Here is a 23,042-nt window from a genome sequence, read left to right as displayed (position 1 = left end):
CTGTGGGTTAGGGAACCAAATTGTAATTAAAATCTATCATTTATCCTGCCATACCAGCATTTTCCCTGTTAATTCCCCCAATGGTCCTAGGTAAGTAGTGTCATCATCTCATTGGGGGATATAGGGAAACTGAGACTCTGAGGCCATAGCCACCAGCCACTTATGGCTAATTAAAATTAAACAATTTAAAATTCAGTTCCTAACCCTGACTAGCCACGTTTCAAGTGCTCAATGGCCACATGTAGCTAGTACGACAATATTGATGGCTCAGAATCATAAAACATTTCCGTCCATCACAGTCAGTTTTGTTGGACAGCACCGGGAGGGGGGAGATAACATCCCTCCACCGCAGGGAAACTGAGCTGCAGAGCTGGGCCTTAAATCCAGGCCAGGCCACCTGCAGAGCCTGAGCGCCTGTCCACCGCTCTCTTGTGTTGAAAGGAATCCAAAGGAAAGAGGTGAGATGAGCAGGAGGTCAACCAAGAGACCTCACCAGAGTGAAGCCTTTAGGAGGACACACCAGACAAGGCACCTGAAAGCACAGATATCTTAACAGCCTCCTTGTCATGTGACAAGCTGTCTAGAGCACCTTGGGCAGGCAACGTGGTCTTCTTACTCCATCAGAGGTGTCTGCTGGCCAGGAGGGAGGCCCAGGGCCTGATGTCCCTCTAGTGGTTCCATCTCTTATGGCCCCAGAGAGGGGAGTCGAGCACATAGTTGGGCAGAGAAGAATGTCTTGCCCAAGCTGCCACTCCCAGGATACTTCTTACAGATGGTGGAGGTCAGTCAAGGTCATTGATCACAACTTTTTGTGTCTCACTTACAGTTTTGATTCAATGGTCATTTATGATACACCCGTTACGTGCCAGTCTTTGAATCAAGCCCTTTTTACATATCAGACCCAAATAAACTGGAGCCCATGTGTCTCTAGAATGACCATAAACTAAAAACTATTTAACACAAACCCAGTCATGAATTGTGGCTCTCAGTATGAAAGGGGATTCCAATGATAAATTGTAGCATCATTTCTTTTTCCCCCCATTGTGTATTTGAACTTCCACTTTATTTTTAAATAGCTTTATTGAGACATAATTCACATACCGTACAATTTACCTATTTAAAGTGCACAGTCATTTTAGAACACTTTCGTCACTTCAGAAAGAAACTTCATACCCATTAGCAGTCACTCTCTCTGCTCCTCCAACCCCAGGCACAGCCCAGGCACCCACTGATCTGCTTTCTGTCTCTATAGCTGTGACTATTCTGGACACTGCATAGAAGTGATATCGTACACCATGGGGCCTTTTGTGACTGGCTTCTTTCGCTTAACAACATATTGTAGCACGATTAGTATTTCATTCCCTTTTTTATTGCCAAATAACATCCTGTCATATAGATATACCACGTTTTATTCATCCTTTATCAGTTGATGGACATTTGGGTTGTTTGGGGCTATGATGAGTAATGCTGTGAACATTCACGTACGAGTTTTACGTGGACATATGTTTTCAGTTCTCTTGGGCATACACCTGGGAGCAGAATTGCTGAGTCACTCTGTGTTCAACATGTCGAGACACTGCCAAACTGTTTTCCCGGAGAAAAGCAAGGAAAGATCGACACCTGGTGAGTGTCAGGAAAGATGCCCAAGGCTTGCAGCTCTCAGCACTCCAGGAATTACTAAATGGATTGGATCCGATCAGGAGGCAAAGTGCTGCATGGAAAGAAGCCAATTCCAGACCCAAACCCTTGCTTCCACGCACACCGCCAGCTCTGCCCCGCCACTCCATCCCTGAGCCTTCTTCCTGGCCCTGGGTGTCAGGTAAGACTGAGTTGTGGCAGCTGAGGTTCCGTGTTCCCCAAACCAGGTACCATGTGTTTGGCAATCTTGCAGCTCACCTAAGTGTCCCACCTCACAGCAGACCAAGACTTGGGGTCCCAGGGAGCACCCCTGTCGCCACTGTGGTTATCCTAAGATGAAGCCACTTGTCTTCTGTCTCAGCATCCTTTTGACTCCTGGGATTGCTCAGAAGAGCAAGCGGGGCATGACAGCTCGGAGAAAACCTTTGAGAACTATGGCTATTGGCAGGGGACAAAGCCCCATCTGTTATTTTGCCTTCTGTTTGCTTTAGAATTTCAAAGAAAGTGAGCAGTCGGGCTGCTCAACTTTGTTGTTCACAGTTGGGGGGAGAAGAGTTGGAATGGGAACCCCGTCTTCCAAAGCTACAAAAACCTGTCCCTTCTTGGGTTCTTTAATCGGCCATGGAGTCCTCTGCCCTCCAGGACCAGGGTCTCAGCTGCGAGATGTGGCCTAATCAGAAACCCCAACTGTTCACACATAGATCTCAAAAGTTGCCCAGAAAAGCCTCGCTCTCAAATCTCCTGGCCAATTGGAGGTGGTGGACAAGGACCTGAGGGTGGGAGGACAAATAAAATCAACAATAAGCCACCCCTGCCACAGAATGGGCAGGCCAGCTGCCGCTGGTTAAAAATAAAACATGTGCACCAACCTGGCAGAGAGGGCCACCACCGTCTGCGGTTCCTACCCGGGCCTCCTGTGACCTGCCCCACCACAGCCTCACCTGGATCATCGCGAGGCGGTTTATGTCTAACACAAGGCGACTGACCATCCCAGTTTGCCCAGTAAGAGGGTTCCTGGCATACAGGACTTGCAGTTTCAAACAGAGACAGTTCGTTAAGCCAGGACGAGTCAGTCACTCTAGATGGTGACATGGGAATTACATCTGTAAGAGTGGCTGCCTACTTTAAGGACTGAGGGGTTGAAAGTCTCCCTGGCACCCTTTGGGTCATCTTAAGCCCCTGGCTTCCAGGGTGAAGCCTGGGTGTGGGGCAGGTGAGGGTGGAGCAAGTGAGGGCAACAGGTTTGCACTACAGCACTGAAGTCGCTCCACACCTCCTCCCAGCCCGTCTCCCCAGTTCCCAGACCTGAACCCATGCTTCCCACGGCAAAGTGACAGCTCTCACACTGCGCAACTCTGTCCGGCCATGCTGTCCTAAGAGCTCCTTCTACCTGGCCCCTGGTATCAATTAAGTATAAAAGCTAAGACTGAGCCTGTGGTAGCTGGGGTTGGTCACCTCCCAACAGCCAACCTCACTAATGGCACCTTGATTTTGTTCAGATCTTGAGTAACTGAGGTGCCCGGGCCCAGGGGCTGAGTTGTAGCAATTGCTTCCCTCTTTGCTCATGACTGGTTTAGGGTGGGCAAGTGAGCCAGGTCTGGCTAAGGAGATGTCAAAGAAAACCTACTGAGGGAATTCTGGAAAAGGGTTTAAGCCTGCCATTCCTTCTCTGCTTTGGGAGTCCCCAGCCGAGCAATGACATGATTAAGATCAGCAATAGGTAAAAAGAGCTCAGGGCAGGGTCCAGGAGAGACCAGGCACAAGCTGCCAGTTGTCCCAGTGGAGTTGTGGGGATTATGATGAATTTTTCCAGCAACTACATGTGACCACAGGTATGAAGTACTGTGAACCAAGGAAGCCCACCTGAGTCTTGGTGTCCAGGATTTTTATTGGCGTTTATAACTGGGTGTAGAGTGCCTCTGCGGCTGACCTTAGTTCCTCAGTCTCCAGCCCCTCTAGATACAGTCCACCTGATACAGCTGGCCCAGGGTCCCCACCATAAATCACATCTTTAGCATAAACTATCTGACTTGGCCCCAAGCCCCAGGTGAACTAAGACACTCTTATCGGGCAGCTCTTTGCAAGGGCTCAGAGGCTATCTCCCAGGAGTTGGTCAGGAGCCAGGCCTTTCTTTGAAATGTGCAAGATTTGAGCATCCCACGCTTGCTGAGTCAACCCTTTCGGGCTCACACACTAGAAGCACCCGGTGTTATTTTTGTTTCCTACATAGGGCTGAAATCTGCCTCCCACTGGCATCCGTCCTTTGCTGCTAGTACTACCCCGTAGAATTATATGGCTTCATCTAACCCTTTCTCCTAATTGCTGGGTGGGGGGCCCTTCTGTCCCATTCCTCGTTCATCGTGGAGGGACCTCCATCAAGCAGCATCATGGGTTCTCCTTCCCCTCGCTTACTCCGCTCCCAGGAAAGGGAAGCGACTTTCTGATGGGTGCATTTGGAAGAAAGATCAGCCCTTGCGCAGCTCACCCTCTCCTCTCTCTTGGGCTGCCCCTCGGTAGAGAGGTCACCCTGTCCGGCTCACAGAAACGGCTGTCCACACTGCCGGCGCCTGTGCCCGGAGGCCGCCTCGGGTTCAAGGAGTAGGTCTTAGCAAGCCCACTGGCTCCCAGATTCTAAACCCCTTCAGGCAGCTTTATCAGCAATGAAAGTGATGTTTTGTTGCCGTTTGCCTCGCTCTTATATCCTTCCATTGGTTCCTAACGGTGGCAGGGAAAAGAAGGGTGACATTTATTAGCCCCTCTAACCCCAAACACAATAGGGCCTTCCAGTGTTTGGAAGGTCATGATCGGGTCTCCCCTCAAACATCTTTGCCGAGGTCCCTGGGGCCTTCAACCATGCCCCCTCCTCAGGATTCCCCGGTTTGCCCCCGTCCTCTGGGCACACTCAAGGTTGTCTAGGACTCTCTAAAACTTTGGTCCAGAACTAAGCACAGACCAGTCCGGGTGTGGCCTGGGGGCACCAATCACAGGGCAGCACCTCCCGGTCGCTTCTTAGCATTCCCATGAACACTATCATCTCTGAGCAGTCATTCCACGCTGCACCTTCAGTAGACACAAATCCTTCCCCCATGAATTAGCATTAGATCCAGATTCCTCTAAACCAGACAGCTGACTCTTCTTATAGTTGGCCCATAAAGTTCTCCTTCTCAGATCCATTTGTAAAGGCAGACACAGGCATCCCCTACAAGGTTTAAGGGCATAGGAATAGCACACACGCACACACCCACACCCACACACACCCACCCCCCCCACACACACACACACACACAGAGCAGTCTTTTCTCCCAGGGCTCACCTCACCAATTCAGTATGCTCATATTTTATCTACACAAGAAATATTTAGCAGATATTCATAAGGCTTCCGAAAAATACTACATCGTGGTGAAAAGCTCAACGCCTGAAGTTAGATATTCCCGGGTTCAAACCTCAACTCTACCATTTATCGCTGTGTGACCTTGGGAAAGTTGCTTAGCCTCTCTGGGCTTTAGTTTTCTCAGAATCCTAATGTGAAGGTTATAATAGTACCAACCTTCAGAGGTGCCTAGAATATATCATATTCTTGATAACTCTAACCTAGTAGTAGCAGCAGCAGCAGCAGTAGTAATATTACTAGTATTAAGATTATTATTACCACTTCAGCTAACCCTTCCAAAGTAGAAATGGCCTAAAGTTAGACTAGGAATGCAGCCCTTCAGGGGAGGCGGTTGATGGACAGATGTTGCAATTAACAATGGGTCACAGGGTCCTTCTGTGAATTTTAGCTGGGAGTTCCAGATGTCGGAATCTTGTTTGGAGAGATTCTATGAAAGAAAGTAGGAATGGGGCTGATCTAGACTATCAGAGGGGATGGCACAGGCTGTGAGACCTGAGCTTGAAGGACAGGGGCCCGACTCTGCTTGGATGCTGACTTTGGCCTCCAGGCACCTCCCTTCTATTGTGTAGGGGAAATTCCCTGCTGCATGGCAATGTTTGCCAGGGCTAGGGAGACCAAAGACAGGATATGTGACTCAATGAAACAGAAAGACTCACTGGAAATAAAGGCACAGTGACAGCTGAGGAACCTCCCCTCTCAAGTCACCTATGTAACAATCTCAACCCTCCAGAAAACCCATGAATAGCCTGATGTGGCTCCAAAGGGACAGCTGGATGGCAAGTGAGCACAGGCGACCTGGACTTGAACCTCAGCCCAGCCACTTGCTAACACGGAGACCCTGGGTAAAGGACTGACCCTCCGGCGGGCAGCTTTTCCCAACGGGGAAACACTTGCTTCCAAAGGCGCCTGTGGAAGTAAGTGGGAGGTGCGTGTGCATCGCCTGAGAAACAGCCAGGCACCGAAACCATGCCTGCTCCCTGGGTCAATCATGAAATTCAGTTTCACTCTTTATAGCCCCACCTTACGGGTATTGCATCACCAGTGCACTGAGCCCATCTCACTCCAGCCTTTGGAGCCCTAATAATCTCTGTGGGTCTGATAGGGAGTCTGCAGACTAACTAGAGGGGAGGTAGAGGTGGGCAAAGGCAGCAAAGAAAAGTGAGATATGACAGCCTAGCAGTGGAAACAGGCGGAAAAGCCACTGGGCGAGGCTACGAACTGCAAAAGTGAAGCAATCGCAGGCCTTCAGTGCCTGGGCGAACCCCTTCGGGAGACCGTGCATTAAGTAACAAATCATGAGAGCCTTGAGTCATTAAAAGAAAGGTAAATCTGTTCAACACAATCAGTTTAAGAAGATTTAAAAAAACAAAATGTTATACATTTGAGCAACATTACCATTGCAAACAGGAAAACAGTTAAAAGGCGAAAGTTGCAGGTGTCTGAAAGACTCATACTGGGGCGCCTCCTTCTTTCACTTCTGGATATATGGAGCTTCACAAAAAGAACATACTGGGGCCTTTTCGCCTCTCAGCAAGGTGTTATTTAGGTAGAAGGAAAGCAATAGAAACGGGGGAGGGGGGCAAACGGACAGGGACTGAGGGTTTGTCCTTCCATTTAAAAAAATCTTCCACTTGGCTGCTCTGCCAGGAGCGCGGCTCCGCCCGGGGAGGCCTCAGTTCGCCTGGATCTTCCTGGGGAGCCCCAGCGCCTCGTGGCTCCTGCCCAGCAGAAGGCCCTCCAGCCGCCGGCAGTGCTCCCGGAGCTGCTTCTCGCGGGGCAGCAGGAAGGTGAGGACCTTGTTTCGCACGACGCCCCGGTCCTCCTCCTCCCTCAGCCGCTGCTTCACGCGGGCCGCCTGCTCCTCCTGCTGCGCCAGGGCCCCGTTCATCTCGCAGAAGGCGTCCTCCAGGTAACGGATGGCCTTCAGGGCCTCGCCCTTGAAGTCCTCCAGCTCCCGCTGCACCGCCGCCACCTTCTGCTGCAGGCCCTCCAGGTCGGCGGGCGGCAGGAGGCAGGAGGGCCACGACTCGGGGATGGAAAAGTCCCCGGACTGGAGGCCGCTCTCCACCATCTTCTTCCCTTGTAAGGTATTTACCCGCACGAGAATGGAGCCGGCCTGATACGGAGGCTCCATAGTCTCTCCTCCCGGTTGGACAAAGAGAGGGAGCTCAGGGACCTGCCAAGTCAGTGGGGTTTTTTTTTTTGGGGGGGGGGAGGACTAGAGACTAGATGCACAATCATTTGGAATGGAGAAACCCACACATTGTGACATCAGGGCCCCTTCAGCCAATCAGGAGGCAAAGCCACAGTCCATTCATTTGCATACGGTAGTCCCCTTGGTTGGTTATCCAGAGCTTTGTCTGCTCATCTGCCCAAGAAGTTGTCAGTTGTCCCTCCTGAGATGTGGACCCTTCCAGAACCAGGGATTAATCTCTCCCTTAACCTGAGAGACAAACGAGGGCCCAGAGCAGGGAAGTAAACCAGCCGGAACCAAGCAGGCCAGGCCAGACTCACTGGGCACCGAGGCTCGGTGGTCTCCCACACTGGTGAGGGGCCTGGAGGGTCTCAGAATGGTCTCTGAGCTTCAGTAGCTCTTCAGTGAAACAAGGATATTGTAAGAGATCATCCATTTCCAGCTCTAAAATGCTATAAAAAAAGGAACTTCTGATTCCAATCCATCCTCTTACAGTGATGTCAGAATTCTAGATAATGTTAGAAGCCGTGAGAAATGCACTGAGGTTTTGATGTATGGTCTGCAGCAGTGCTGACTCAGGACGTGCGGGGTAAAATCGGGTCACATTAATTTATTCCGCAAGCACTCACTGAGTGCTCACTCTGCACCAGGACCAGGGACCAAGGGCGGGCAAGCGTGATGAGTCCCCATGCCCTGCCCTGTTGGATCAGGCCCAAGTGCTAACAAAGATGAGAAAAGACATACAGAGGGGTGAATCTCACACTTCCTATCTGATTCCTCTAAGAAAGGAAAATGTTTCTACAAACTTCTATCTTGCAAATCTCAATCTCTTGTCCAGATTTCTCTTCTGGTCTCCAAATCTAAACATCACTCCAACACTGTTCCTCAAATGCAATCCGTCCAAAGCTGGACTGGTTATTGTTTTATTCAAATTTATTTCTATTCCAAAGCTGCCATAGGTTAATGACACCAGTCGGGGCAGCACCCATGCCAGCATCCACATGAGAAACATGGGATCAACCCAGACCCCTCCACATTCAAGTGGCTCTGAGTCCTATAGACACCACCATCTCTGAGCATGCTAGCATCAACTGGGTTGGGGTCTCAGCTCCACCACCTACACACTGTGTCTCTCTGGCAGATTACTTCATCTCCCTGAGCCTCAGTTTCCTTATCTATACAGACGGGACACTGATTCAGTGGTGTGCAGCTCCCTGGGAGGAAAAAAAAATAGCTCTGGTTTATAGCTGTTGCCGATTTCCATAGTGTAAATGCTCCCACCATGTCTGATTTCAAGCAACCAACACACAATCAGGCCTCATGAACCTGTAGGAGCTGATAGCAACCACAGGGCCAGTGATGAGGGCAGCTGCTTTCCCCGAGATGCAGATTAACCTTCCTAGGGTGCCTACAGTGGGCATCAGAGAGAGCACTTTGCAGAAAAGTTGATGGCTAAACTAAGGTGTAAGTAATTCTGAATCTCAAGATGGGTTAGCAACTTCAAATATTGAAACAATGTTTGGTGGAAAGAGCACTGTTCTAGGAGTCAGGAGATCTGGTGTCTGGAATTGGAACTGCTGTGTGACCACAGGTCAATCACCTCCCTTCTCTGAGTCTATTCTCTCTCCTGTAATGTGAGAAGGTGGGAGACAACTTCTCTGAGATCAGCACAGTCCTTCCTTTAAACCTCTCCCAAGGCACTTAAGGCCTTCTCCGTCTTTTTGTGACCTAGGACTTGTCCTTCCAGGTCCTAATGTAGATTCTATGAGGGCAAGGACTGCACATCTCTCATCCTATGAATCCCTCAGTGTCCTGCCTGGTGCCCTGCCCATAGGGCACTTAGAAAACTAGATGAAATCAGTGTTATATCCCTAGGTGGCTCTCAAATCCGGTGGCTACCCTGGCTTTCCCTCTGACATGATGACACCTACTGGTCTGAGTGGGAACAGCACCCTCTTTATTCCCAGACCTAAGATCCTATGGGAACTGGGGAGATGAGAACAGCCTGAGGCCTTCTGGTGTATTAATTAGGGTGTGTGCAGGTCCAGCCCATAATAGGTTCCCAATAAATATTTTTTGAATCCGCAAAGGAAAAAAATGTGTCTCTGTCTTGTGGTTTCTGTCATTCTCTGAGCCCCCCTCTCTCTCTCGTCTGGTATTGATTCTTGGTCTCTTTGTCTCTCTCTCCCACAGGGAATGCTAGAAGTCAAAAGCAGAGCCATGAAAGAAAAGTAGTAGAAGTTAAAAAGGAATAGCAATTCCTCAATTTCTCTGGTGCTTTTTAATGAGGTTTCAGTTCATTTCCCCTCAGAACCGGAGGGGAGGACTGTGTTTCCGCCTGAGCCTCAGCAGGGGCTGAGAGCAGCTAGTACTCTCAGCCGAGGACCCCAGGCTCGGTGGCTCCCCAGCTTCCCGGGCCACCTCAGCAGGGGCACCTCGCCGCTGGGCACCTGCTCTGCATGTCCACCTCCCAGCAGTGTCACAGTGCAGGCCTGTGCCTTCTTCCCAGATTTCCTCCCCTGTATCCCAGGAAAGACAGCAAGTCTACTTGCCCTCTTCAAGGTGTCAAGAGAAGGGGACTCTGACGTCTCCTGGCCAGGCACCTCTGGGGCCCCATCTGGAGGGTTTCCCTGACCCTGATCTATTCCCACAGTTCACAGGCTCCCGTGTCTCAGGATAATGGGGGAGTGAGGGGGGGATATCCACCCCACAGAGACCCAGCCCCCACCCCTGAGAATCAGATTCCGCCTGAGTGGGAAGGGTCTCAGAAGTGGGCATGCTTTAGGAGTGGGCATGCTTTAGGAGGTTAGGGACATTCCTGCCCACTGGGGGAGGGATCAGCACCCCTCCCCAGCTGGTCGTGTGCCCCCTGCCCAAGGGCTCTGCCTCTGCACGTGAGATAAACCTTAATCCTTTTTAGGATCAAGAAAAGGGACGCTCCTTCATGTACCTCTTTAAAAGTGAGGAGAACCCTCCAAAGCTCCTCACATCCCCTCTAGAATCACATTCACGGTCCCATTTCTGACCCAAGTACTGGCTGGGGGGCAGAGCTCCTAGAGTTGGCTTCGATTAACCACCAGGCCCCTCCTGGGGATGGGCAGGGCCTCTCAGAAGCACAGCCCTCCCAGTTGGGGTTCTGTTCCCAAGACAGAAAGGGGTTGATAGGCAACCAACTGAGGTTCCCACAAAGAGTAATTATATTGTAAGAGGAAACAGTGAAAGGACCACGCTTACTCTCAAAAATGAGCTACTTGTGTCAGCTTTCAAGCAGAGTCTTCGAGGAATAAACGGGTCTATCTCTCCCCATAGCCAAGAAAAAAAATTAAGGAAAAAAAACCCCTAAAAATTCAGAGCAACCTCCCAGCAACACCGAAGAGCGTGTGGTTAGCTATTTCCAAAGGAGAGGCGGCAGTGGTGGGCCCTACCCAGCATACTGTCTTCCCAGGATCCCCTGGGCCTGCGCCTCCCATGGCAGCTGCTGACCTGGGGGAGGGTGCTCCACAGCCTGTGTCTCCCCAGATGTGTCCCTACCAACAAGAGCAATCTTGTCACACTGCATCTTAAAATCCAGGAGCACAGAGAGCCTCCCTCCAGCCTTCCACTCATCCATCCAACCAGTGTCCCATTCAAGGGCACTCGCCGAGGACCTGCCCCCTACACGCTGAGCCAGGCAACAAGGGTTTCAGAGAGCAAGCGAGACTGAGAGGACCCCTGTCCTCAAGTCGCTGGCATTTCAGCAGCAGGAGGCAGGCAGTAAAGGAAAGCGATTCAGCAAAGAAGGTGGTTTGACTGGTCTCAGTGCTCTGAGGGAATGAGCTGGACAAGGTGATGGAGATGCTGGGGGGGGGGGGCGCTCAGGGAAGGCCTGTGCCAGGGGAGGGCACTTGGGGTGAGACGGGAGTGATGAAGATGCCTGGGGGTAATGTTCCAAAGGGAACAGCAAGTGGAGAGGCCTTGAGGCAGGGACAGGCCCAGAAGGAAGAGGAGAGGAGGGGGAGGTCAGGTTCAGAGCTGTGGGGGCTGGGGGATGGCATCCCCAGTGTATCCCCAGCGCCCTGTCAAGGGCCACTCTAAATGCGCATGACTTCCCGGTATTCCAGTCCGGGGAATGGGGACAAGGCTGGGTGGGAGTGGGGACTGGGTTCAAGAACCCAACTGGGTGCTGTTCCCATGATTAATTAGCCCAGAGCCAGGGCCCCAAGGCACAGTGCTAAAAACACCTGCTTCCCTCCGCTATGGCTATGCGGCAGCTGCCACCCAGCAACTTTTCCCCGTCGCCATTTATCATAATTTGACACTGATAAGGAGTGTCCCCGGAGCTGTGTGTCTGCAAGAATAGGACTCATCCACAGCCCACCAGCCAGCTGGTTTGTGGAAATCCTCCGTGGTGCTTCCCACCTGAACTCTTTTCCCACCCCTGAGCCCTGCCTTGGCCACCCCTCGATGTGCCTGCCCCCTGCCCACCCCCTGCGAATTGGCCTCCCCTCCTGGAACCTGAGTGGACCCGCCTCCAGGGTGGGAGCCAAAGCATTCTGGAGAGCAGGGGCACATCGTTGGATGCCACGTTTCACACCACTGCCACCCCTCCACTAGGCTGAGAGCCATCTATCAGAGGCCCTGCCAGCCCAGGGCGGCACTTTAATTAAAATATGTAAAACATCCTGGTGGGAGTGGATCTGAAGAAGACACAGGAGCCGTCCTTGGACATGAGCAGTACAGGCGGCCCCACCAGTGGGCTGGCCCTTCTCCAGCCCCGAAGGCCGAGGACTGTGCCAGGAGGGGCCTCTGAACGGGTGGGGGGAGGTGTCTGCCCTGCACCATCCACCCGCTCCACCAGGCACAGAGCTCAGCTGGGGCAGAACATCCGCACGGAAGAGCCTTGCCAGGTCCACGGCCCGGCACGGTGACCCCGAGAGCCAGCCATAAAGGGCCTGGCATCACCCCAGCTGGAATATTCTATCCCACTCTCAACACTAATTTTCTTAAATGACCCATCATGAAGCTGGTACCTGGACATTTATATCAGCTCTTTAGCAAAGCCGTTTCTATGGCCAAGACTGATGAGCTCCCCACGGTTACGCTTCCTGAGACTGCCTTCCACGTGGACAGGAGGCCGCCACACTGTTTAGGGCAGGGGTGGCCAAATCAGAAAAATTATTGGCCAAAATTTGTACTTCCAACCCTTTCTTAAAGTCAGATAAGGCAATTGTTTTAAGCACCCCCCCCACACACACGCCCCCGTCATTGAAGGAATTTGTGATTTTTACTGAAACATCAGAGCTCTGGAGTTCAGGCCCGTGACACATTTTCTGTGCAGTGACACCCTGTTGAGGGGTTTGGGGAGGCAAACTGAACCCTGAGCCCTACCAGACACCGGAACCAGTCAGAGCCCCATTGGGAGCCCCTGTTCTGGGGACGCAGGGGGCAGGGGCCGTATCTGGAGGCAAGTGTCTGGGGAGAGTAGACAGAGCTGCAGAGGGTGGTGGGTGGCCCGTGGTGGGTGGGTGAGGGGACTAACTCCCCCACTCAGCCCTCCCGAGGAGAGCAGGGCGAGGAGGGCACACACCAGCTCTGAAATCACCCAGCAGAAGACAAGCTGCTGCTCCCTCCGGTCCACAGCCCTCTAACCAGGAACAGAGCCAGAGCCACTGCCTACATGTCGGGGTGTCAAGCTGAATTATGTGAGCTTAAAAACCAAATCCCCTCCTTCCTGGGTTACTTAACTGTCTGCCTGGAGAGGCCGAGGGATTACTGGTGACAGACACCAGGGCCTGCCTGGCGGCTCCAGACAGGGGAGCTTTGATCACCTGGAAAACTTCAGACACCAGGACTCCTAACGATGAGTAATGAGCTCAAACCATCGGAAAGTTACCCAGCGCCGCAGTGGGGACACACACAGCTTCCCAAGGAAGCCTGGGCAGCCGGGCAGGGAGACAGGGCACAGCCATCTCGTGCCCTGACCAAGAGTGTGACCCCTCCCCTGCCCCACCCAGCATCCTGCCGCTCACCTGGAGGTTTCTAGGCTCTGGGCACTTGGCTGCTATAGGCTTGGTTTGGGGTCTAGTGGCCAGAGTTCATTTTTTATTCAAGAGTGCAGCCTCCCTGTTCAGTCATTCATTCATGTATCCAACACACACTTATCAAATGATTAAGATGGGTCAGCGTGGTGCTTCACGCTCGGGATAGAGGACACCTAAGATGGAGTTTCTGTCCTAGGGGAATTTGGGATCTGCCGTGGTGACAGCTTCGAAAGTCCAGCAGCACAGGCTCTGTGCTAAGGGGCCTGGCAGAGGTGGCTGCAGGGCTCAAGACCACCCAGAGCAGGGGACTCCAAGTTAGACTGTCCCTTCCCATGGTGGAGACAAGGAGCAGGCTGGGGGTGGAATCTGAAGATCCCAGGCCCCGCTAAGCTTCAACTCTGGAGTCTCACCCACGTCCCTTCATCTGGGGTCTTCTCATCGTCTGAGGTTCACTGGGAAGGTGTCAACCTCGAGTCCCCCATTTTGGTTCCATGGAAACTGAAACCCAGTGACCCTCAGACTTCGGCATGCATCATAATCACCTTGGGAGGGCATTAAAAATCATTTCTAAGGTCTGCATTTCACCCTCAAGAGATTCTAACTCAGAAGGTCTTGGGAGACTGGAGTTAGGGGGACCAACCCTCTTGATTTGCCCTGAACCAAGAGGGTTCCTGGGATGTGAGACTTTCAGTTTTATAATGAGGACAGTGTCTGAAATCCGTGACAAGTCACCCTCGCTGGGGCAGGCACTGTTCGTTTTTGCCGCATAACATTCCTTCCTTGCTTGGGTCATAGATTCCTATTTTGATCAGGCAGTGACATGCTCGGGGAGGGTGAGCCTTCACCCAGCCCGAGGTGGTGAACATGAATGAATTCAGTAATTCCATTCCCTGTTGCTATTGTTTTATTTAAGGTGGGCCTATAACTCACTTTATACCAATGATTTATGGAAAGGTATTACATATGATATAAGAGAATGAGAGAGAGAGAGAGAGAGAGAGAGAGAGAGAGAGAGAGAGAGAGAAAGCTGCCTCTTGGATGTTGTTGAGCAAGAACATTACAGTTGGAACTGTGGCAGCCATTCTGCAATCATGAGGCAACAAACCTAAGGATAAAAATTCAGCTGTGCTAAGGATGAGCAATTAAATAAAAAGAGCCCCACCCCTACCCTCGAGATGGCTGAGGGTCTAGAAACCAATTCCAGCATATGGAAGGCATTCAAGGGTTTTGAAGTGTATTGTCAGAAAGTGAGGGCTGGGCCCAAGTCCAGCCTTGCCTCTTTCTAGTCAGGGCCCCTGTGTCTCTTGCTTCCATGCCTGCTGTCTTATGTTGGGCTCAGCTCGCACAGGGCCTGCTCACATCCGAGAGCAGACGCACTTCCATCTCTCAGTCAGTCATCGGCCTACACATTCCCTCGACTGATCTCATGATTAACAGTTTTTTCTTGGCTACAATCATTTGGTCATTTTGACAGCCGAGGCCTAGACATCAAATAATCCCTCTCAGTAGGACAATGACGTGGGGTTGCTGCTAAGGACATGATAGTTGGGGTAAGCAGTGAAGCCGGGAAAGGCCAATAATTGGAAAGCTCTAAGGCTATCTTACGGCCATCCTATTAAGAAGAGACTATTTGGAAAGTGAGCCTGGAGAGCTGAGCAAAGGAGACCCAACAACTGCCAAGTTTGAGGTGTGCTTGCAGCCAGGCCATCGGAGCCAAGCATGCTGTCTCCTCGCACACCCCGAGTGTGGACTGACAACTCATAGATGCCCGCTTCACTCAGCGCCCCCTTTCCTCCTGGCTCTCCCCGCCAGCCACAGAAACGCGTTTCTGCCATAAGCCGGGTAACTCCAAGCCACCCTGGGCCCATCCAGGAAGGATGGCTCACAGCCTGGCTTTTGCAGCCTCCTTGGTTCCATCCAGGGCACTGGGGCTGGGGAAGGGGCAACATGCTCTCACGGGTTGGGGATGACAAGTCGGCAGAGGTTGGCCAAGGCTCCAGAGGGAACTGCTTCCGAGACACAGAGTTCTGGGGGCAATTAAAAGACTGGTCCACGGGTGAGTGCTCACTGTGAAACCCTGCTAGGCCAGGGCACTTGTCAGGGCCCAGGAACAGCATCGAGGGTGCCTGGGCCTCCCCTGCACCCTCCCCCACCGCCCCCAACTGTGAGTAACAAAGCCTTCAGGAATCAATCAGCTCCTCAGGATGCACCATCCTGTCTGAACGGCTCCCTTTCCTTCCTCTGTTCTCGCCGGGGGAGGTCAGAGTTCACATCAAATGTCATTAATCATCTTCCTGAGGGCTGGAGGCTTATTGGACAGTCCTATTAATCAGAGGCCTATCACACCCACAGCCTGGCCGGGTCGCCATTGTCCTGTTCCTCACCTATCATAGGAAGATTAGATTATCAGTGACAACCGAGGCACCCTCTGAGTCACAGGGAAGCCGGAGAACGGGGTTGCTTTTATTTGTTCATTCATCCTCCTGATGCGAGGATGAGCTGCTGCGTGTCCTGTCACACTGCACCCTTTTCTTCAAAGGATCAGCTCTGAGAATCCAATTTGTCAAACCGGACAATCATCGGCAAATCCAAAAAAAACCCCTCGGCAACTTTATCAAAAAAGGTAAAATAAAGCAGAAGGTTTTAAACGGAGCCTGAAAGGATTAGAAAATAAGTTGAGTTTGACAACAATTAATCTGTGAAAAGCAGGGGCTTTGTGAAAAGAACCAGGCAGAGATGTGTCCCAAAGTGACCCTGGCGATTCACTCCGGGTCCAGCTGGGCCCTAGACATCTGTCCCCCTCCCGGAGGTGGGTCAAGCAAAGACCTGATGCTGGAAAAAAATGAAAGAGTGTCGTCTCCTGAAGTTCTGCCTCCCAGTAGCAACAGCAGTGACACAAAACAAAACAATCAAACCTATATAACTTCATTAACCAATGTCACCCCAATACACTTAATTTAAAAATTAATATGATTTGCCAGAGAAGTTAATTAAAAAAACAACAACAATAACCAGGGCACAGCAGCACGAAGCACACAGCTCCCCATTCCTCCCAATTCTGTGACATACCAGTCACCCAACAACTACTGGGCCCCCCCGCAGTCGCTGCCGCAGGCGGTCAGAGGGAAGGGGGCGCTTTCCAGCCCTTTGGAAGTGTAGGGACCAGGTGAGCACACGAAACACCGGGGCCCCTTCAGATGGGTCTCGGTGATGCGGATCCCAGGGGCTACACACCCAGATGCCTCTAAGGGCCAAGAAGAAATGGGAACCAGGGAAGCAGGCCGAGTGTAAGTCCACAGGCCTGCCCCCAGGGCGACAAGGCCCTGTCCCCTACCCGTCATTGCCCTGTGGGAAGGGGAGCTCAAATTCCTCAGATCTTCTCGTTTTTTCATGAGATCATGGAGACCCAGGGGCTTTTGTGAATACTCCCTGTTTTAAGTGTTGGCAATTTATCCAAATAAAAAGAAAAGCACAGTGTGTATTTGACCCCCACACCTGGGATTTATAAAACTGATCTAATCTACCAGCCTCAGTGCAAATGAGAACTGTGAGGCCCAGAGAGGCTGGTGACCGCTGAGGTCACACAGCTGGTTAGAGGCAGAGCCAGTTCGAGAGCCTGGTTCTTCAAACTCCCAGACCAGGGCTCTGCCTTAGACCTGAATACATGAGCACGTATATGATGCATTAGCAGGGACATTCACTCAAGGCCAATAAAAGGAATTAGATCTAAGAGAAGAGCCTAGATCCACAACTTCGCCTTGAAATCAGAGAAGGGACTGAATTAGACTGTTGCCGTATCTTTGATATTACATTCACTTAATTTTTCTACCTGGCAAACTATCTCTGAGGGATTATCTGCGTGGGTGCTGTCAGGGTCTGGGGCAGGAGGCCAGAGAGGGCTGTGCAGTCTGTGTGGGTGTATCACCCACTTCACCACAGCAAAACAAAACAAAACAACTGAGGCTCAGGAGCCAAACTGCCCAGTTCAAATCCTGGTTCTGCCACTTACTAGCTGTGTGACCTCAGGCAAATTACTCAACTTCTCTGGGCCTCAGTTTCCTCATTTGAAAAATGGGAATGATAATAACATCTACCTCAGGAGGTGCTGTGAGGATTAAAAGTAGCATAAAACAGAGTCTACCACATGGCAAGGGCTCCATAAAGTGTTGTTAGAATATGTAATCATATTTTATTTCATCCACAATGGTGCCTGGTATTGAGACACATTATAGGATGTAGAGTCTGCGAAGGACCTTAGAAACCATGCTAGCTGGGTTGTCTAATTTTAGAGAGAGAAAATGGAAGTGCATGAATGGCAAAGCATTTATTTTCTGCAGCAGGACATGGGAAAACCTAGGCATTCCTACCTATGGTTCTCACTTCCACAGGCCTGTGCCAACCACTTTGCTTTTCTACTGTGACCTCACTGGAAATAAGAAAAGTTTCCATTATAAATGGGCTTAAAGCAAAGCCATACAAGCCTTTAGGCTCCCGAATATTTCATCAACGTCAGCATAGTCAACTCCGCATAGCGTCTCCACCCCCGTGCTCATTACGGAAAGATTTGTGAGACATCTGGGGGCCGAGTTTGTCCACTGCAAGTTTGCAACCAGCTTCATTTTTTAAAAGGATTGTTCCCCAAGGCAGTGTGTGATCGTTAGCGAGAGGCTGAGCCTCACAGTGATTTCGGTGTTTTGGGGAAGACGCTGCAGTGTTATGGTCCAGCCAGTTGATCATTTGTGAAAATCGAACACTCGAATATGTTAACTCTTGGCAAAACCTGACAAGTATCATGTTCGCCTTTATTTAGTGACTAATTAAAGACTGCTGGAGGGCTGGGGTGGTACGGAAGGCCCAAATGTGGTGCCAGATAGATCTGAGGACAGACCTTGACTCCTCACTTTTCTCTGAGGCTGTGGGATAGTTTCTTAAACTCTCTGAGTCCCCAGTTATTCATGTGTGAAATGAAGGTAATAAAACCTACTTCGTGGACTTTGTGAGAATTAAACAGAAAAATGTAAGCTTTCAGAAGCTGTGAGCTCCCTTCGGTGCCACTATTTTCCCCAGAAAATTAGAACCTCTGCTCACAGGAAGGCGAGGCAGGGTTATCCCTGGACAGGTATGCCAGAGTGACTCACGGGGACCCTTGTGAAGTGCTGGGATCACTCAGCTCGGGCACAAATGGGGGAGGGGTGGTGGCCTCTCTTCTCACCCTCACCTAACCCCAGACCCTCCCCACCCCCCACCCCCAACCCTGACCCCCACCCTCCCATGCCCCCACGCCCCTCATGCACAGATCTGCCCCCTGCTGGGCTGCTGGAGCCAAGAAGAGATGAGTTTACCTCCCACCAGCTCCTGTGCTGTGTCCTTGGCTTCTGTGTCCTTACGAAGGCTCTTCCCTAACATGTTAACTAGGTCTGGGACCAAGAGGAAAGGAAAAGAGGAATAGATGGGGCCTAAAATAAGTATATTAGCAACCAGGAGAGAAAGTCCGGGCGCGTAGAACCAAATGAGGAATCTGTAGGCCTTCAGCCTCCTGAAATTGTGGCGCTTCCCCCCACGCGCTTAATACGAGCTGACAGCCCACACTGTTCTGCCAAGGCGAGGTAGCCGGATCCCAGTGATGGGGACCAGGCACAGGCGCTGAGGGGGGCGGGGAGAGAGGGCCGGTGGGGGTGACTCTTAATCGGGTGCCTGGCAGGAGATCCTGGGAACGGCAGCCCACTGACAGTAGAGACCAGGAGCTCCAGATGGCTTTTTGTCTCCACGCAATAAAAAATGTAATCTGACAGGCCCTGGGATGGGACTCAGGAAACAACAGTCTGTGGAGCCGGGAAGCAGGAGTGGGAGTGGGCCCGGCTAAAGGTATCAGAGCCTGAGGAAGACAAAAGGAAGCGACTGTCTCTTCAGCAATTACGGGCTTTGCAAATGACATTTAATTCCAGAGGTGCGTGCAAGGGACAAAGCCAGTGGTTTCCGGTCTTGGCAAGGAGAGGAATTGGAAATGCCCTGGGCGGTTGGCCTCTGAAGAGAGCTGATAACTTTGCCAATTAACCACGGATATGGGTTCTTTGTATTCACCCAGCCCCCACCCACCCCAGTCATTATGGGAATGATAGAAAGATACAGGGCTTCCCGGTGCAATTTCATTGCTCAGAGACAGAAAAGTGATGAGCTCCTCCATCGGACTGCGCAGACATCCTGCAGGAAACCAGCTGCCGTATTAATGCGGCTTCTCAGAGGGGGACACACCCCCAGCTGCTGCACTGGGAACAGAAGACGCCCAGGGAGACAGTGGCACCTCGGTGGCCTCTGATGGGGCTGTCGCTTTTTATTAAGTAATCTCTGCCTTTCAAATCGCGGCGTGTTTTCTTCCCAAAGGTCTTGGTTGCTGTGTGGGCCCAGCACACAGCAGGCTCCCAATGAATATTAAACAGCTGATGCTGGTGATGTCTCCAGATTTCATCGTAGGGGACATCTTGTCACCCAGGGGATGCACCTCACTCTGGGACTACAGCATGGTCACCGGGGCTGGGGAACAGGAAATTTAAGGTGTGATGGTTTAAGGGTTCCAGGGCACGGAAATGGGTCAGGAGGATTTGCGGATATTAGCAAGAGCCTATTAGAGAGACAACGACAATGCAGGAAGAAGTTCTGGTGCAGATGTGGGAAACGCATCCTGACATGGAGGGAGGGAGAGAGGGTAAAGGCTTTTTCAAAGACAACGTGTGAGCATCGATCAAAATGTTAACGTCCACGCCCTTTGACCCAGCGGCCCCTGCAATCGACCCCACGGCAGTAGGACAGGTGTCTGCGAGGCGATAGGCACAGTGTTCATGGCAACAGGGCCCACAACAAAAAAGGAGAGTCAACCTTAAATATCCATCATTAGGGAAATCGGTGGTACATCCATAAGATGGAATACTCCGTAGTTAATTAAAAATAATGAAGGGAATCTACTCCCTACCTCACTCCGTTGCCCCCGTCCCCTGCAAGCTCCAAGCCGGAGGGGACCTGCCAGCCCAGTGGCAAGCCATGGTCTTGGTTCTGTGATGCTTGGATGAGAGGAATGGATCACTGATGGTCTTCTAATAACTGACTCGTTCAGCCATTCAACAAACACTCCTCAGGTTAAGAGAAACCCTAAGAAGCTCTCAGATCTATCTCACGGCCTGCAGCCTCCAGCTTGGAGCTTGCCGGGGCACAGGGAGCAGGGAGTGAGGCGGGGAGTTGAAATCCACAACCTCTTCCCAGCTCTGATGGCCTCCTCTCCACCTGGGGGGTGAAGGGGTAATGGTTCTGAGCAATCCTCACACCCGTACATCCAGAGGGTAAATTAACGTGGCCAACATGCTCAGAGATCCCTAAATGAGGGCGTTAGCCAAGGGCCAGCGTTATTAGAGTGATGATGGCTATTAGTATTACGCTATTGTTATTATGTTTGCTCTCTCAACCCTTCAATCACACTCCATCTCTTGGTCGCTTGCATTTTATGTAATTATAGCTTATATAGGTAACAAATGGATATTTCTGCAAGCCTGGGAGAGAGCCTTCTGCATACATTAATTTGCTTGATTAGTTTTCTATTTGGTATTCTTTGTTCCCCCAGACCCCCCTTTCCTGCCCAGCTTCAACAGAAAATTAATGAGTTTTAGCACCTTGCAAAAGTGGGTTGTGCCATGGGAATACCTCCCGTGTACTCTGGGTTTTAAATCCACGCATTCAGAGGCTTCCTAAAGGTTATGCAAAGGTTAACAAACAATTAATATGTTGGATCAGTGTGCTAAATCTGTTTACCCAATCTTTGCAATCCAAAGGCCATTAGCCATCAGCCTCCACATTTTAGATTGATCTCTCTCTTTCCTAACCCACCCCTACTCTGTCCCCTGGATCATTTGGGTGAAAAAGAGAAAGAAAAAATTCTGAATTGAGAGCACTAACATCTCTCTGGAAAGTTTGGGCTTTGTTGCTACCTAAAGCTCGAAGCTTTGGGAGTCCCAATAGGCTTGACCAAGCGAGTTGAGATTTTTAGGAAGGAAGACAATGCAAGGAGAGAGGCATTTCTGCATCTTTAACAATGAGCAAAATGTGAGTTTTGCTCCCATTATAATGGATGCTGCACTGGGTTCATGTGTTACTTCCTCCCTGGTTTACAGGGAGAAGCTGGTGGAGAAGGGGTGCAAGTAACTCCCACCTGGAGCACTACCAGGAACGAGGCGTCCAGCCACTCTGTCCTCAGAGGAGGAAACCTGGCAAAGTAGTTGGAGCCCAGAAGGTTCCTTTCCCTAGGAGACCAGTGGAAGGGGGTAAGGAATAGACAAATGTAACCCAGGTGGTCCTCCCAGCAGTCTCCTCATTGCAGAAAGAAACTCATTGTTCCCTTGTTTGAAGATGCTATTGATGATGTGAGAATGACAATCATGGCCACAATGAAGACAATGGCCTTGATGAGATCAGCAAGATTTATCATTAGAGTCTAGGGCCCATGAGAAAGGCAACGTGCTGTGCATCCCAGCCTGGCCCCTTTAACAGAAGCTGCCCATATAATCCACCCCCAGCTTGGGCTCAACAGAAACAGTCTCCCACATGGACTGAGACCCCCTCTCCTTGGCCTGTTTCCAGCTTCTGCGGCTTGCCAATCACCTGTGTCCCTACCTAAGACCCCCGTTTTGGATGACCATGCCTCATGCCTGCACACAGACTGCCAGCTCTGGCCCTTGGGGTGCTTTCTTAGACATGAGTTGGCATTTGACTCTGGTCTCTGGGGAGCTGGTGTCCCCAAAACCCCAAAATAGAAACACCCAAAGGACACCAGGTGACAACTGTTCCAGTCAACCAAGACAGAAACAGACCCCTTGACCCTGTCACCCATGTTCCTCCTCCACCCTCCTGCCAAGTGGGGGAGAAGAGCACAGAAGAAAACGGGGGGGGGGGGGGGGGGGGGGCGGGGCGGGGGGATTGACCACACCCCTGAGCCCACAGGCCAAGGTCAGGGATGGGAGACGTTACAAATCGCTGGAGGGTCTAAGATAAGGCAGAACTTGACATTTTATTACCTGAAGAAATGAGATTTCATTAATACCTGGGACTACCCAAAAAGCAAGAGCCAGAGGTCAGGGCCAGTGGGGGGAAGGAGGAAGCTGCTTTCTGCTTGCACCTGCCAAGCCCAGCTCATCCAATCACCTGGTTACTTCATACTTCCCACTTTTTATTGAACTTGTGTGACTTATATAGAGAGTAAAAAAATAAACTCTTTTTTGAAAAGAAAAAAAAAAGATCTCTGCCCTCTAAATCTTAAAGTGCTAAGATTGATGAGAAAGTGTCCTGATAAGAGCCAGGGCTGACCAGGGGAGGGAGATGAGGTGAACTTGGGACTTGGGGAGTCATTTCCTTCAAGGTTTTGTATCTAAATAAGACTACAGATTTCAGCAAAAACAAGTTAAGTAACAGGCTCTGAGAATACATTAGCCACCCTGAACCAGGTGCATAGTCAAGGCAGCTGGCATTTTTAGAATATTGAGAGTATTCTTCCAGCATAAACACATTTTTTTTCTTGCAAATTCCCGAGAAATGCACGCTCAGCCTGCTCCCGGGTTACGGTGGAGAGAGACTTCGAGGAGAGAAACATTTGCAGCCGGGGTGAGCCCTCCACAGAGACCCCAGGAGAGCCTGGGTCTTCCGACTGCACGTCCAGGTTTCTGAGGCCATGTTTCATGTCGAAAGAAAGAAAATAGTCTCATTGTTTCAACAAATGCCAAGCAGATGATATGAAGGAAAAAATAGATAAGCGAGGCTGTGC

General features: G+C 51.0%; 1 protein-coding gene across 1 annotated transcript; it reads right to left on the bottom strand.

The window, feature by feature from the left end:
• Positions 1 to 6,701: 6,701 nt before the first annotated feature.
• On the bottom strand, positions 6,702 to 7,163 carry CCDC182 (coiled-coil domain containing 182; the record flags this gene model as incomplete). Its single annotated transcript, XM_081162528.1, has 1 exon — positions 6,702 to 7,163. One exon carries the CDS (start codon positions 7,161 to 7,163, stop codon positions 6,702 to 6,704), a length of 462 nt encoding a protein of 153 aa, XP_081018654.1.
• Between the last annotated feature and the right edge of the window lie 15,879 nt (positions 7,164 to 23,042).

Source organism: Miniopterus schreibersii (assembly GCF_964146895.1).
Source record: "Miniopterus schreibersii genome assembly, chromosome: 16".
Lineage (NCBI taxonomy): Eukaryota > Metazoa > Chordata > Mammalia > Chiroptera > Miniopteridae > Miniopterus > Miniopterus schreibersii.
This window is presented reverse-complemented; position numbering and strand designations above follow the sequence as displayed.